The 12,195-nt window shown below is 44.2% G+C and overlaps 1 protein-coding gene across 1 annotated transcript; it reads right to left on the bottom strand.

Moving 5' to 3' along the window:
• Window positions 1-4,663: 4,663 nt before the first annotated feature.
• Window positions 4,664-10,201, bottom strand: si:ch211-212k18.5 (sal-like protein 4). Its single transcript, XM_062444456.1, has 3 exons — window positions 10,126-10,201; window positions 5,034-8,350; window positions 4,664-4,900 (listed from the first exon to the last, which is right to left on the bottom strand). The coding sequence occupies exons 1-3, from the start codon at window positions 10,199-10,201 to the stop codon at window positions 4,664-4,666; spliced, it is 3,630 nt and encodes a 1,209-aa protein (XP_062300440.1).
• Window positions 10,202-12,195: the final 1,994 nt, after the last annotated feature.

The raw sequence follows: 12,195 nt of genomic DNA on the forward strand, positions 1-12,195 counted from the left end.
GTTTGTAGTAGACATCAGCAACAACTTTTCTGACTAAACAAACTCCTCAAATTTAAGGTCGCTGTTGACTCTCTTTCTATAAATCCCACATAGATTACATTTTTTATAATTTCCCCTCATCGGGTGGTATGGCAGTCTAAATATCAAAGCCAAGAATGCAGTTGCTATAATGGTGAATACAAGCAGAAAAATTACAGGTGTCCAGCAGAGTAGACTGCCTGTTGTGTATAACAGTCAGGTGGTGAAGAGGGCAAATTCCATCCTGTCTGACTGCACTCAACCTCTTCATCAGGAGTTTCAATCCCTGCCCTCTGGCACCCGCCTCAGATTCCTCTCAGTCAAGACAAACAGATACAAACACTCATTCATCCCCACACATTACCCTCCTCAACTCAGGGAAAAGGAGGTAGCTTGCCTATCATGAGTTTGAAGGCCATCTTATAGAATGGCGTTCATGTTAGTTTTTGATTATGTTGATGTCGCTGGACGGATTTGTTGATGCATTTTGATTGTAATGGTCATACTTTATGTAGGGGGATGATAGGATAGTCATCAGTGATCATGCTTGTTCATCGATGCGAAGCTGCTGAGTCTGTGTTACTCTCATTAATATAATTTCATGTTTGTGTTATGGTGCATCTTATGCTGCCCTTCAGGGAAGAATTAAGTTTAACTACCCTCACTGCAGCTCAACAGCTCAACACTGTCTAAGGAGACACAAAGAGGGAATGTGATACTAAAAAGACTTTAATGTGTCAGATATCCACTTGATATGACTAAGTCAGACTGCAGAAGCCTCATATAAGCTTCAAATAAGCTTTTAACCCTTACATACTGTTGATATTCTACACCTCGCAGTCAATTTTGACCCAGTCTAGGAATCCCCTTATAAAAAGGCTCTATACCAAATTTTGAACCACAGATCTGTTTATAATGACTGACTGATCGATAAACGAGCCATTAAACTTTGATTAATGTTTCAGAGAGCAGAGACAGTGTATTTTTTTAGGTTTTACATCACTCATTTTTGGATTTTTTTCATGTCCTATTTTACCTGAACATAGCAATAATTATTTAAATGTATTCTATTGAAACTGAAAATTATAAAACTTAATGGAATCTGGATCATAAAAAGAAATCCTCATGACTACTATCTTATTAAAACCATGAACTATTCAATTTGACCCAGAACAGCCTCAATGGACAAACATTTGGGGCAACAATACAATAGTATATAATCTTAAAAAGTTTTCATTTTTGTATAATTTGGGCCACTTTTTGAGAAGTCATCAAATTTCAGGGTAAAGGAGCAATATTTGGGGGTGATTTTTACAGCTGTCAAATGAACAGTATGTAAGGGTTAGATACATTTTTGCACAAATAACTGTGTGGACACACTGTGGATTTTGGCCCCCGTCACTTAGATCTAAAGCACATTTGAAAAGGAACTTTTAACAGTCAGTATGAACAGGAGGGATGATTACAGCGAGGAAAACCTCTTTCAGGGTTCACATGGACACCTGACTGTTGTTTTAAGACACACTTGAATTATAAACCTGTGACATTTTCAATGCATGACTTTTACTTGTTATGCTATATTTCTAATTGTATGTAAAGTGAATGATTAGCGGTTCTCTATCACTGGTAATCATAAGTATAAATGGTTGAGGAAAGAAGTGATCCTCCACTGATAAGAACAGCATGCATTCATGAATCAGTCTTAAATCACATCATCTGGGAGGATAAAATGATAAATAGTTATTTGTAAAAGAAAAATCTGTCATCTGTCTGTACATGAAAACCCTTCTAAAGAAAAAAAAACAAAGGAAAATAAACATATATATCGTACTTCTAATAAAATACAGTTAATAAATTAAAATAAATAAATGAATAAATCAGAAAATGTTCATTGTTTCTGTGCAGGATTCAAAAAATAATAATATGTCAGTGTAAAATAATGCTGAGGACTGAGTATGTGTTGGCAAATGATTTTACTTGTTTGAGGATGTAAAAACTATGGATCATAGCTCCCTCTTGTGGCTCTTTAAAAAAACTGATAATTGGAGTTTATATCAACTTTAGCGGCACCTATATTTCAGCATTCAGCTCATATCACATTTCTATAAATCGTTTAAACTGGATTCAGCATGTAGTTTTTTGCATGGTTAAGCTTGTTACAAAAAATACTAAAGAAAAAATATATACATAGCTTTAAAGTCCCTTTGCTTTGTGCAGTGTTGTAATGAATGTAGAGATAGTTTGAATACCTTTCAATAACCTCTCCTGCAAAAAAAACTATAGATACATTTCTGTGACTAACATTTAAAACAAAAACTCTTTGTCTGTAACTGGAAATGGAGTCATGTTGAGTGGCATGTTTAATCACTAATAGGAAATGAATAAGGCCCAATGTGGAGGAAACAACTTCTTTGTCTCCCAGATTGCTGCCATTTCTTCATTAATTGCGGGTTAAATATGCACATTACACGACCTTTAACACCTAAGAAAAACTTTTGTCCTTCACACTGAAGATGATTGATGTCCGCAAAGTGTTGATTGATGCTTATTGATAAGCGATAAATGTGTTATAGGCTATGTGATCAAAGGCTGCTATACCCTCACCATCACACCTGTGGACTTCTGTATTCACCTCTCCCCTCTCTCTCTTTGCTATAACTATTAAAATTCATTTCTTTTCATTATTTTCTTTTTTTTTATTTGATTGAGACACGTCCCTTGTCGCTCACGAACGCATGTAGACAAACTTCTCACACATGGCTCCTTTCAATCCTTTTGTCCCCTGGGCATTCTTTTCCTTGGTTACCGGTTGTCATGGTTTCGGGAGCCCCTGTAGGCTAAAAACTGGAGGGATTAAAGGCGGCCATTTTGGGGACAGCTGGGCCAGGTTGGTCCCTGTTGCCCCCTGTCCCGCTCCCAGTCACTCTGGGGGGAAGAGGGGTGGCATTGTGTGAGGATTAGAGCTTCCTGTGTGTCAGCTCATTACATGGGTTCGGAGAGGGAGGGGGAGGGCATAGGGGGGAGTATTAGGGGTGAGGGGGTGAGGCAGTGGGGGGGTGGAGGGGGTGGAGGGGGCAGAAAGAGTGAGGGAGAGAAATGAAAGAGAAAATGAAAGAGAGTGCGTATGAAAGAGAGTATGACACAGAGGGGAGGGAAAGGCGGGGTGGGGGGAGGGGGGGTGGCGGCCTCTACAGCTGCACCCTCAATCACACTCATACAGGCTCTGATTATCCTTTTCACACACACGCACGCACACACACGCACACACAAACTCACACACAAAGTACTGGGGAACTGAAACATATTAAAAGACATTGAGGGCAAAAAAAGGCAGAATTAGGAGACAGCTAGCCCAGCGCCCCAGACAAAGGACCCCCCGATCCAGACACACAGAGCTGGAACAAACAAGAAAAAACTGACCAACATGCAGGCACACACCGAATCAGAGTCATGCAAACAGAATGCTTAAACAGATAAATTAATTCAGAGAGACACGGGCTTCAACTGAACCCAGACAAAAAAAATACGAATCCCATGGCCTGGAAAACCACAGACGAGCAACAAACAGGTCTCCTCTTCACATCACCATTGTTTTATTTATCTTTTATACATCACATGGGAACCATGGGAACATATTTTGTGTCATTGCTACAAAAAAGGGATACAAAGGGTAAAGAAAAGCATACAAATACTAAACTGGGCTAAGCAGGAATGCAGTGAGTGCAGACAATTTCTGCAGGAGCAGAAAACTCTCAAGTGCTTTGAGAGAGGAGAGTAGAGGGAAGAGGGGGTAAAAAAGGAAAGATAAGGGAGGGGGAACTTTAACGGACGGGGCTCATCATTGTCGTTGGTTCTGCAAGAGTCCAGCGTGAATCTGCAGATCGCCTCGACAATCAGGAAAACCATTTACAATCATCAATATGAGTACAGTAATTTGCCGCTAGCAAAAGATTACAGCTATAAGTACAGGACTGTTCACAGAGTTACTGATAATCTAACACATTCATCGCCATCATCATCAACATCATCAACATCATCATCATCATTGCTAGCATTTGTTTGTTTCAGCAGATGTTTTTCGGCAGCACAGGACACAGTGCAACTCACAGTGCAACTCAGCACATCAGAAAAATGCATTCAGCAGCATCGCATTAAAAAAAGGAAAGAAGAAAGTAACAAAAAAAGTCATAAAATGTAACCGCAGCTCATATTTACAGACATTGGCCATTACTAATTTGGCCTGTTTTGGTATTGAGTTCATTTTGTACGTTTCTTTTTCTGGACCCTCCTCTTTTACAAATCAGCTTATACTGGTTGTTTATACAGTATGTGCTGAAAAATGTCAGCAAAAAAAGGCGCAAACAATTAATTCTCATCATGACAATGCTGTGAAGTGTGGAAGATAAGGCCTCACTGTGGTCTTTGAAGTACAAAAATACATAGCTAAGATGACTCATGTACTACATTCACAAATCTCTCGCAATTTTACTACAGTACAAACTAGATCTATCTGCCTAAAATGAAAGGTAAACATGAATTAGAATCAATAACTCTAGAAAACAAATCTTATTCTATTAAAAAAATACATTCCCTTGTCAGGACCCTTTAAAAACTGACTGCAGCCATTTAACAAAACTAACTTTTTCTACACAGCAGTGTCCATAGGCTCGCCCGCCTCATCCGAACCAACGCTGATTGTTGGTGGGTCTGTGCTGTCACCTTTCTCGGGGGATTCAGCCAATCCCTGCTTTTCTTCCTGTTCCCCTGGGTTCTTATTGGCTGAAAGAGAATTGTGATCCTCCGCAATGTCATTGTCATTGTCATTGGTTTGAGCCTTGGAGGAGGTATTGGTCAACGCTCCAGGGTGAGTTTTCATGTGCCCCTGTTGTTGGGAGAAACAAGAAGAAGAAAAAAATTACTCACAAGTCGAAAAAGATGAAATCTGACATGAAATTGTATCATCACAAATTTGTAACTCCAGAACAGTGTTGATCCTTAATATCTTAAACTCTTACCTTCAGTCCACTACGGCTGGCATATGCCTTTCCACACTGGGAGCAGCTGTAGGGTTTATCTGGACGAGGAGGCTGGGAATGTGTTGCTGGTGCTGGGACAGAGGGCTCTGGATCCTCTAAAGGCTCTTCTGGCACGCTGTTACCCTCCTCAACTGGAGTGTCCTTCTCTGTGTCTAATGCTGGCAAAGGCTCTCTGGGTGTGCTGGCCTCACCCATCCCTTTACTTTGGGTAGCATCCCTCTCCTGTGGTTCCTGGGTTACACTGCCACAAGCCTCTTCTGCTTCTACCCTGGCTTTGGGGGTGGCGGGAGGGGTGAGTGCAGGTAAAGGGTTTGTACCTGGAGGTTTTGGGTTAGAATCAGGACTAGTAGTTTGTTCTTCTGTGGAGCAATCTTTATTCTCTTCAGATGAGGTGACATCATTATTAATCGCTCCGTGCGGCATATCATTTTCTGCAGCGGGCTTTGACACACAGAGGGAAAGAGGGGTGTCATCTGCCTCTGAATCTCCATTCACTACAGCTGAATTAAAAGTAGCTATGGGTGCTTTGCCCAGGTCAGCGTGGGTCTCCTCCTCAGAGTATTTGGAGCCATTCACAGGGGTACCATCAATTAGTGTGTTGTCTCTCACATGCAGGGGGTCCTCGGTTCCCGCTGAGGGGGGATTACGGGTCAGGGGTGGGCTAACACTGGGTGTTGAGCCCTCAGATTCTTCTGTCTTCACAGAAGTTGCATCAGCAGCTGTGGCTTGCTTGGAAGTGGACCCTGAGTCAAGAGCACCAACTGGAGACTTGGAGCTAGTTGTTAAGGCCAGGGGAAGGAGCTGTTGGGCTTTAGATGGGGAACCAATGGAGCCACGCTCACTATCATCAAAGACAGAAGTCTCTGCGCCATCTTCAGGTGTCAGGTCTTCATCAGGTGGTATTTGCCCACCTAGATGCAAGCGGATGTGGTGCTGAAGAACCAAAGCATTCGTGAACTTACGTGGGCACAGTGGGCAGGAGTTCATGGCACGGGTGTTGGGTGGTCTTGCACGGTGAGTAGCTTGGTGGGCCCTGAGGCTGCCCTTGGTGGAGAAAGAACGACCGCACAGCTTACAAGGGAACGGCCGCTCTCCCAGATGTGTGGCCTGGTGCAAACGCAGAGCTCTAGGGCAGCTGAGGACGCGCAGGCACACCCCACACTGGTTAGCCTGAACAGTAGGCAGAGAAGGGGTAGTTGTGGTGGTTGTAGTGCTAGATCTTGAGACTCCATGGCTGGTCAGTAGACCTGAAGCATTGGCACTTGGGCTCAAGCCGAGAGCAGCCAACATTTCCCTGCGATAGGCACTGGAGGATGTGCTCAGGTCATGGCCATGTGTGTCCCCGTTAGATTCAGAAGGGTTTAGTAAGGAGGTGGAGGAGCCTCCCTGTGGTTGCTTTTCAAGTTTCTGAACCAGTCGCTGCAACTTGGAGGTGTCCGAGGTTTGAGTAGAGGTGTTGGGAGAAGACGAAGAGGGAGATGAGCTTGATGGTTTGGGGAAAGGTGGGAAGGGGAAGGGTAGCTGATGAGGAGAGGAGAGGTGAGAGGTGGATGGGTGGCCTGGAGGTCTGAGAAGTGCAAGGTGGTGAGGGGAGGTACCTCCAGGGAAGAGAATCTTAGGAAGGTGGGCTAGCTGGGAGTATGGAGAGGTTGTATGGAGGGCTGAGTGAGGAGGTGTATTCTCATCAAATCGCTGCTGCTTTGCTCCTTTGAACTGACTGCCCATGGAAGAGGATGAAGATGAGGATGAAGAGGAAGGCATTACAGTGCCAGATGCGCTGGCAGCAGCTGCAGCTGAAGCTCTGTTCAGCTGTAGAAGTGAATGGGCTGTGGACAGCAGCGCCATGTCCACTGAGGGGGGCAGAGGTAGAGAGGAAGGTGAGGGGCGAGTGGACGCACCAGACAAGAATCCCAAAGCCATGTTCTCTGTCATGCCTTTCACTCCATTAAATGGCTCATCATCATCAGCCCGCCTTTTTCTTCTTCTCTGGATGGCACCAGGAGCAGGTGTCTGCTCTGTCAGCGCTGGGGGCAGCAGTGAGAGAGACAGCTCTGGGTTCTGCTCTCTGTGTCGCAGGAAATGGGCTTTGAGGTTCCCTCTGGTTGTAAAACGGCTCAAGCAGACCGGACACTGGTAAGGCCTTTCACCTGTGTGCGATCTCAGATGGATCTGGAGTGATGAATCACTGCTTAGCACCTTGCCGCAAAAACGGCAGACATGCTGATGGCGTCCCGCTGAGGAGGCAGAGCCGAGGGAGGAGCTGGGTTGGAGGTCCTGGGAATGGCTGGTGGGAGGAAGGGGAGGAGTAGAGAAACTGATACCATTACTGTGACCAAATGAGGAGGTGTTGGATGATTTCTCATGGAGGTAGCGTGGTGGTAGCCCCAGTGACAAAGACAGCGGGTGTAAGGATGCAACAGAGGAGCTGATAGTGGATGAAAGACATGAGGAAGACGAGGATGAGGAGGATGGCACCCTGCTGCCATTACCATGTGAAGCTCCTGATTTGGAGATGAGTGGCTGGGGAAAGAGTGAAGAGGGAAGGCTGCTCAAAAGCGATGGCGCCGTAGTTACTGGAGTGGCAGTAGAGGGGTGTGTCGGTGATGGTGAAGATACTACCCCTGCAGTTTTCTGGTTGCTGTCAGCACCACTAGCCTGTGTGTTACTATCTTGGCCAAAGACAGCCCCTCCAAGCCGTAGAACATGCCTGCAGATTTCCTCTGTTATTTGCATCTGGTGGATTTGCCTCTGCTGTAAAACCCTAAGCTCCTCCAAAAGTACCGCCAGGGTTGGAGACACCTGGATCTGTCCCTGCTGTCCTGGAGAGCTGGAGGCCTGTAGTTGGCCTGGGCTGGAGCTGTCACGGTGGGGTGGCACACAGGATGAGGAGGTGGAAGAGGAGGAGGAGGTAGTGGTGGTGGCTGAACTGCCCATTGGTGGGGAGGTCATGGTGGAGTGAGAATTTCCTTGATGAGACAGAGTGTGGGAGCCTGAGGTTTGACCCAGGGGAGGAGGTGAGTGAGTCTGGGAAGACAGCGACGGGTGAGGAAAGTCTGGGGAAAGGGAAGAGTGGGTATTGGGGAGGGAGGTGGTGAAGGGGGCGATGTGGCTTGGCCAGTGGGGAGGAGGCGAGCTCTCGCTGGGTAAGGAGGGCGCGTGGAGCCCACCGGGGGATGGGCGAGGGGCCAGAGGAGGCTGGCAGTCTTGGAGAGAGGTGGGGGATGAAGAGGAAGATCCTGATGAGGTCACTTCTGAGCCAAGAGATGTGGATGGTGACTTCATGCCCAGGTGATCATCTGAGGATTGACATAAAAAAGAAGAAACAACTTTTAACGAACTGAACAATCACAGTGAGTGTTTTTTTGTAGTCTCCAATATCAGCCTGAATATCCAGGTATGTAAATTAATTCAAATGTTCTGCTTCAGTTACAAAGTGTTTTTAATGTCATTGCTTCCACTTATTGTTTACAATTTTTGTTTGCCAATTTGTGTGCATGCCAAAATATCCCATTACAACTTCAAAAGAAATGCCTATGAGGAAATTGCCTTGAACAAGCAAATAAACAAGTGGGAGAACTCTGCAGTCTATGAGTCTTTGTAATGTCTTGTCTCAATCTGTGCTCTACGGAGCAAAACTCCTCAAACATCTTGCACACACAAAAAAGCTTACAGACCACCTTGCTGCTATGGCAACACATTTTAGAGGACAATGAGCATCACCAAGACAACCCATAACCCCTCTTAACCCACCCCCTCCCCTCAGCAGTTACGTCTTTCATCTCCCTATTCACCCTTCCCCCCTTACGTCACAGTGGAGGTCAAGGGTCAGGCCATGCTAAGGGTTCTGGGCACTGTCCAGACACTCTGATTGGTCAACTAATCTGACCTCTGCCTCTCAGGGGTCAAATTCTTTCAAAATCTTGAGCACAGAGTGAGAAAGAGTAAAAAGAAAGAAGGGGGAGGGTAACAACAATGGAGAGACAAACTAACTATTCCCTCCTGGAGAGATATAGTGATGGAATGAAAGACTGTACCTCAGTGAAATTCCTCCCCAGTGACTTATAAACAAAGCTGATCCTGCAGGATGAATATAAATAAATAATGCACAATCTGAAATCCGACTTTCATTTGTGGAAGTTTACCTGGAGAGATTCAAAGGTGCATGCACTTTAAGTGATCAGTGATCACCCAGTATATAACTGCGAAAGCAATCTCTCTATCACCTCTCAATCTTTTTTTGATCCATCTGACACCCCCCACCCCCCTTCCTCCCAACTCTGTAGGAGTATACAGTCAATAGGGCTGGGGGGCGAGAAAGAGGGAGAAAGAAAGGGGGAGGGAAGTAATGAGAAAGTAGAAAATGGGGGGAAGAGGGGAACATAAAGAAGAATAGCAAGGATGAAGAGCAAAAGAAGGAGAGAATAGAAGGGTGGAAGATTAATCTTTACCAAAAACACTGCCTTCCCTTCCCCCAAACCCATGCACCTTATTGTTAACAAATAAGAGAGTGCTCTATACTAATCAAAGACCTCCAGCAGTCAGCGCTGAGCAGCCTGTTGGTTTCCTAGAGGATGAACCAGCACATGAAAATGGCCACAGATGTATGTTAGTTAATCCTTCTCTATTCACTTCACAGGGACAAGTTTATTGGCCCCGACCAAAGTGCCTAAGGCCTCCATTTAGTGGGGCCCATTACAGTGAATGACTAAGCAGGAGGGGTTTCTACAGTTGACAAACTTAGACCTTAAACTTTTTAGTCTGTTAAATCAGGTGTGTTTGATGGAATGTGGCCATGCATGTTTAAGTGACTGAAAAAAAACCACAGCAATCAAAGAGAAACCACACAATACACATAAAAGATTTCACTCTAAATCCAAACTTTTGCTTTTGTTAAGTTTTTTTTTTTTTTTTTAAGTTTTCGAACTTTGTGAGTAAAATTCAACATGCAAAGAAGAGCAACATTTGGCAATGTGTTGCAGGGTGGATGCTTTCTCTCTCTCATTCACTCTCTCTCTCAAGAAATTCAAGTCACAAACGCATGCCATGCACACTCATAAAGATGTTTTCTCACCGTGAGATAGCAGCCTTGGGCCCCCCGGATCCGCATTAACGAGATGCTGGGGTCGCTTCTGCTTCCGGCGTGACATGATTCACGGCGAGTCAGACAGAGAGGGGGGCATCAGTCGATTGAATGGCACCAGGCACGTTTTTGCGCACTTGGACGCGCTCCTGAAACCATCCAACCATCAACAATAAAAACAATAAAAAAAAGTCTTGCAGTTCCCGCAAGTTCTTAGGTTAAATGGATATTTAGTAGAAAAAATAGCGTAGAAGCAGTTGTAAATGATGAAGAGAGCCGTTTTCCGTGGAAGAAGGTAAAAAAAGGAGGGCAGAGGTGTTTTGGAAATCCGCAGGTCTGCGTCGTGTCATGTGAAGCTGCCGTGAGTGCGTGTGTGTGGCTGTTTTCTAAAGTCTCCTCTCCCCCAAAAAACTTGTCCAATTTGCGCCCCTCCTCTCCCACTGCTGCCCCGCTGCATGCACATACAGGGGAACACACACACACAGTAACACACACATGCAAACACACACACAGTCTCACACACACACAGTCACACACACACACAGAACCACTCCTTGTTCTTCAATGATATTTGCATTTCAATGGCGTGTAACACACAGCCTCCCTGGTTCTCTCTTTCTCTTTCTCCCCAGCTTTATTTTTTCTTTACACACTCACACAGCAGCCATAAACTTTCAATAAAACATGACAATGAGGTGTCAGAGCCGTTGGATGCTTAAAAAACATTAAAAAGGGCGTTAGAATTGGCCATTTGTTAAAGATAAATGTTTTAATCATTGCTGGGATATAAATCAAATAATCAGGAGCCAAATTAAGGTTTAATAATATACGCAAAATAAGCATTATACAGGTTAGGCTACTAATGAATCAGGTGACATCCGTTTATGAGCCTCCAGGTGTACTAGTCTACTGTCTAAGCAAGGTGGATAATGAAATCATAGCAATAATAATGGAGTGGCAGGTGGTCTGCATCGGTAAAGAGTCAAAAATCCCACATTTTCCCAGCGGTTATTGTGCCAGATGAGGAGTGCACAGGCAATATTTCTACCCTTTGATTTCTATAGGGCCAATTATCTACAACAGTGAGTCGCCCAATGTGTGCAAGTGGGGCCACACAGCCATTCCACATGCATGCATGTATTCCGTGTGTTATCACCAAGCGCATAATACCCCCCACCCTACCCCACCCCACCCCAAAAAAGCATCTTACACTGGAGCTCTATTTAAAAGGCAGAGAATAGATGGGAATCTTTGACAATGGCGTGCTGGACACAGTTGAGTGAGCATCTCCCCTCTCTCACTGAATCCCCGGATCCACTGCTGCACAGCACAATGCCCCTCTTTCACCCCCTGCCTTTACTCCTGTACCACGTGGAGAAATGGATAAAAGAGAGAGAGAAAAAAGTAGGAGGAGGAGGTGTAGGAGGAGGAAGAGGGGGGCCATATTTAAGTAGGTGTCTCACATTATAAGCTACATATATATCCACTTAGAGACTTTGTAAGAAAATAGGGGATTGTTTGAATTGGGGGAAATTACAGCCTCCTATATTTTTACAAAAGGTTACAGTCTGGGCTGTTTATTGAACTGTTTAACCTCATTCAAGATAATTAGCATCACCTGGAAAATAAACAGAAAAATGGTGCTGGAGAGTCAAAATCCAAAATGCTGTTTCAGGTGTCAATTTTCTCCTTGATAATATTCTTATCAGTGTTGAAAACGTGTATTCACAACTTTAAATGAAGAATGAAAAGTGCTGTCCAAATTTAACGTAAAAAAACAACTTGTTGATATGTCACAATGGATTTGTGTCATAGGAAAGAACATACAAAACAAAAAAACAAAACAAAAACAATCAGTGTCATGTCATGTCATTTTCATGTGAGCAGTGAGTAAAAACATAATACAGTAACACACAATAAAAATAACACCATATATGAACACACAAAAGAAGTTTAATTAATCAGATAAAAAAAAGTTGAGGCGTTTGCATTTTGGTTAATTTTTGATTACAGGTTTTTAGACTTATAGAGTTTTAAAATAATGTTTAGGTCAGTTTGTTA

Source organism: Scomber scombrus, chromosome 23, assembly GCF_963691925.1.
Source record: "Scomber scombrus chromosome 23, fScoSco1.1, whole genome shotgun sequence".
NCBI classification, from domain to species: Eukaryota; Metazoa; Chordata; class Actinopteri; order Scombriformes; family Scombridae; genus Scomber; species Scomber scombrus.

Coding starts and splice junctions, on each gene's coding strand:
- si:ch211-212k18.5 (XM_062444456.1), bottom strand. CDS start 10,201: ATGTCACGCCGGAAGCAGAAGCGACCCCAGCATCTCGTTAATGCGGAT. Junction 8,351..10,125: donor CCCAAGGCTGCTATCTCACG/GTGAGAAAACAT, acceptor GTCAATCCTCAG/ATGATCACCTGGGCATGAAG. Junction 4,901..5,033: donor CCAGCCGTAGTGGACTGAAG/GTAAGAGTTTAA, acceptor TCCCAACAACAG/GGGCACATGAAAACTCACCC.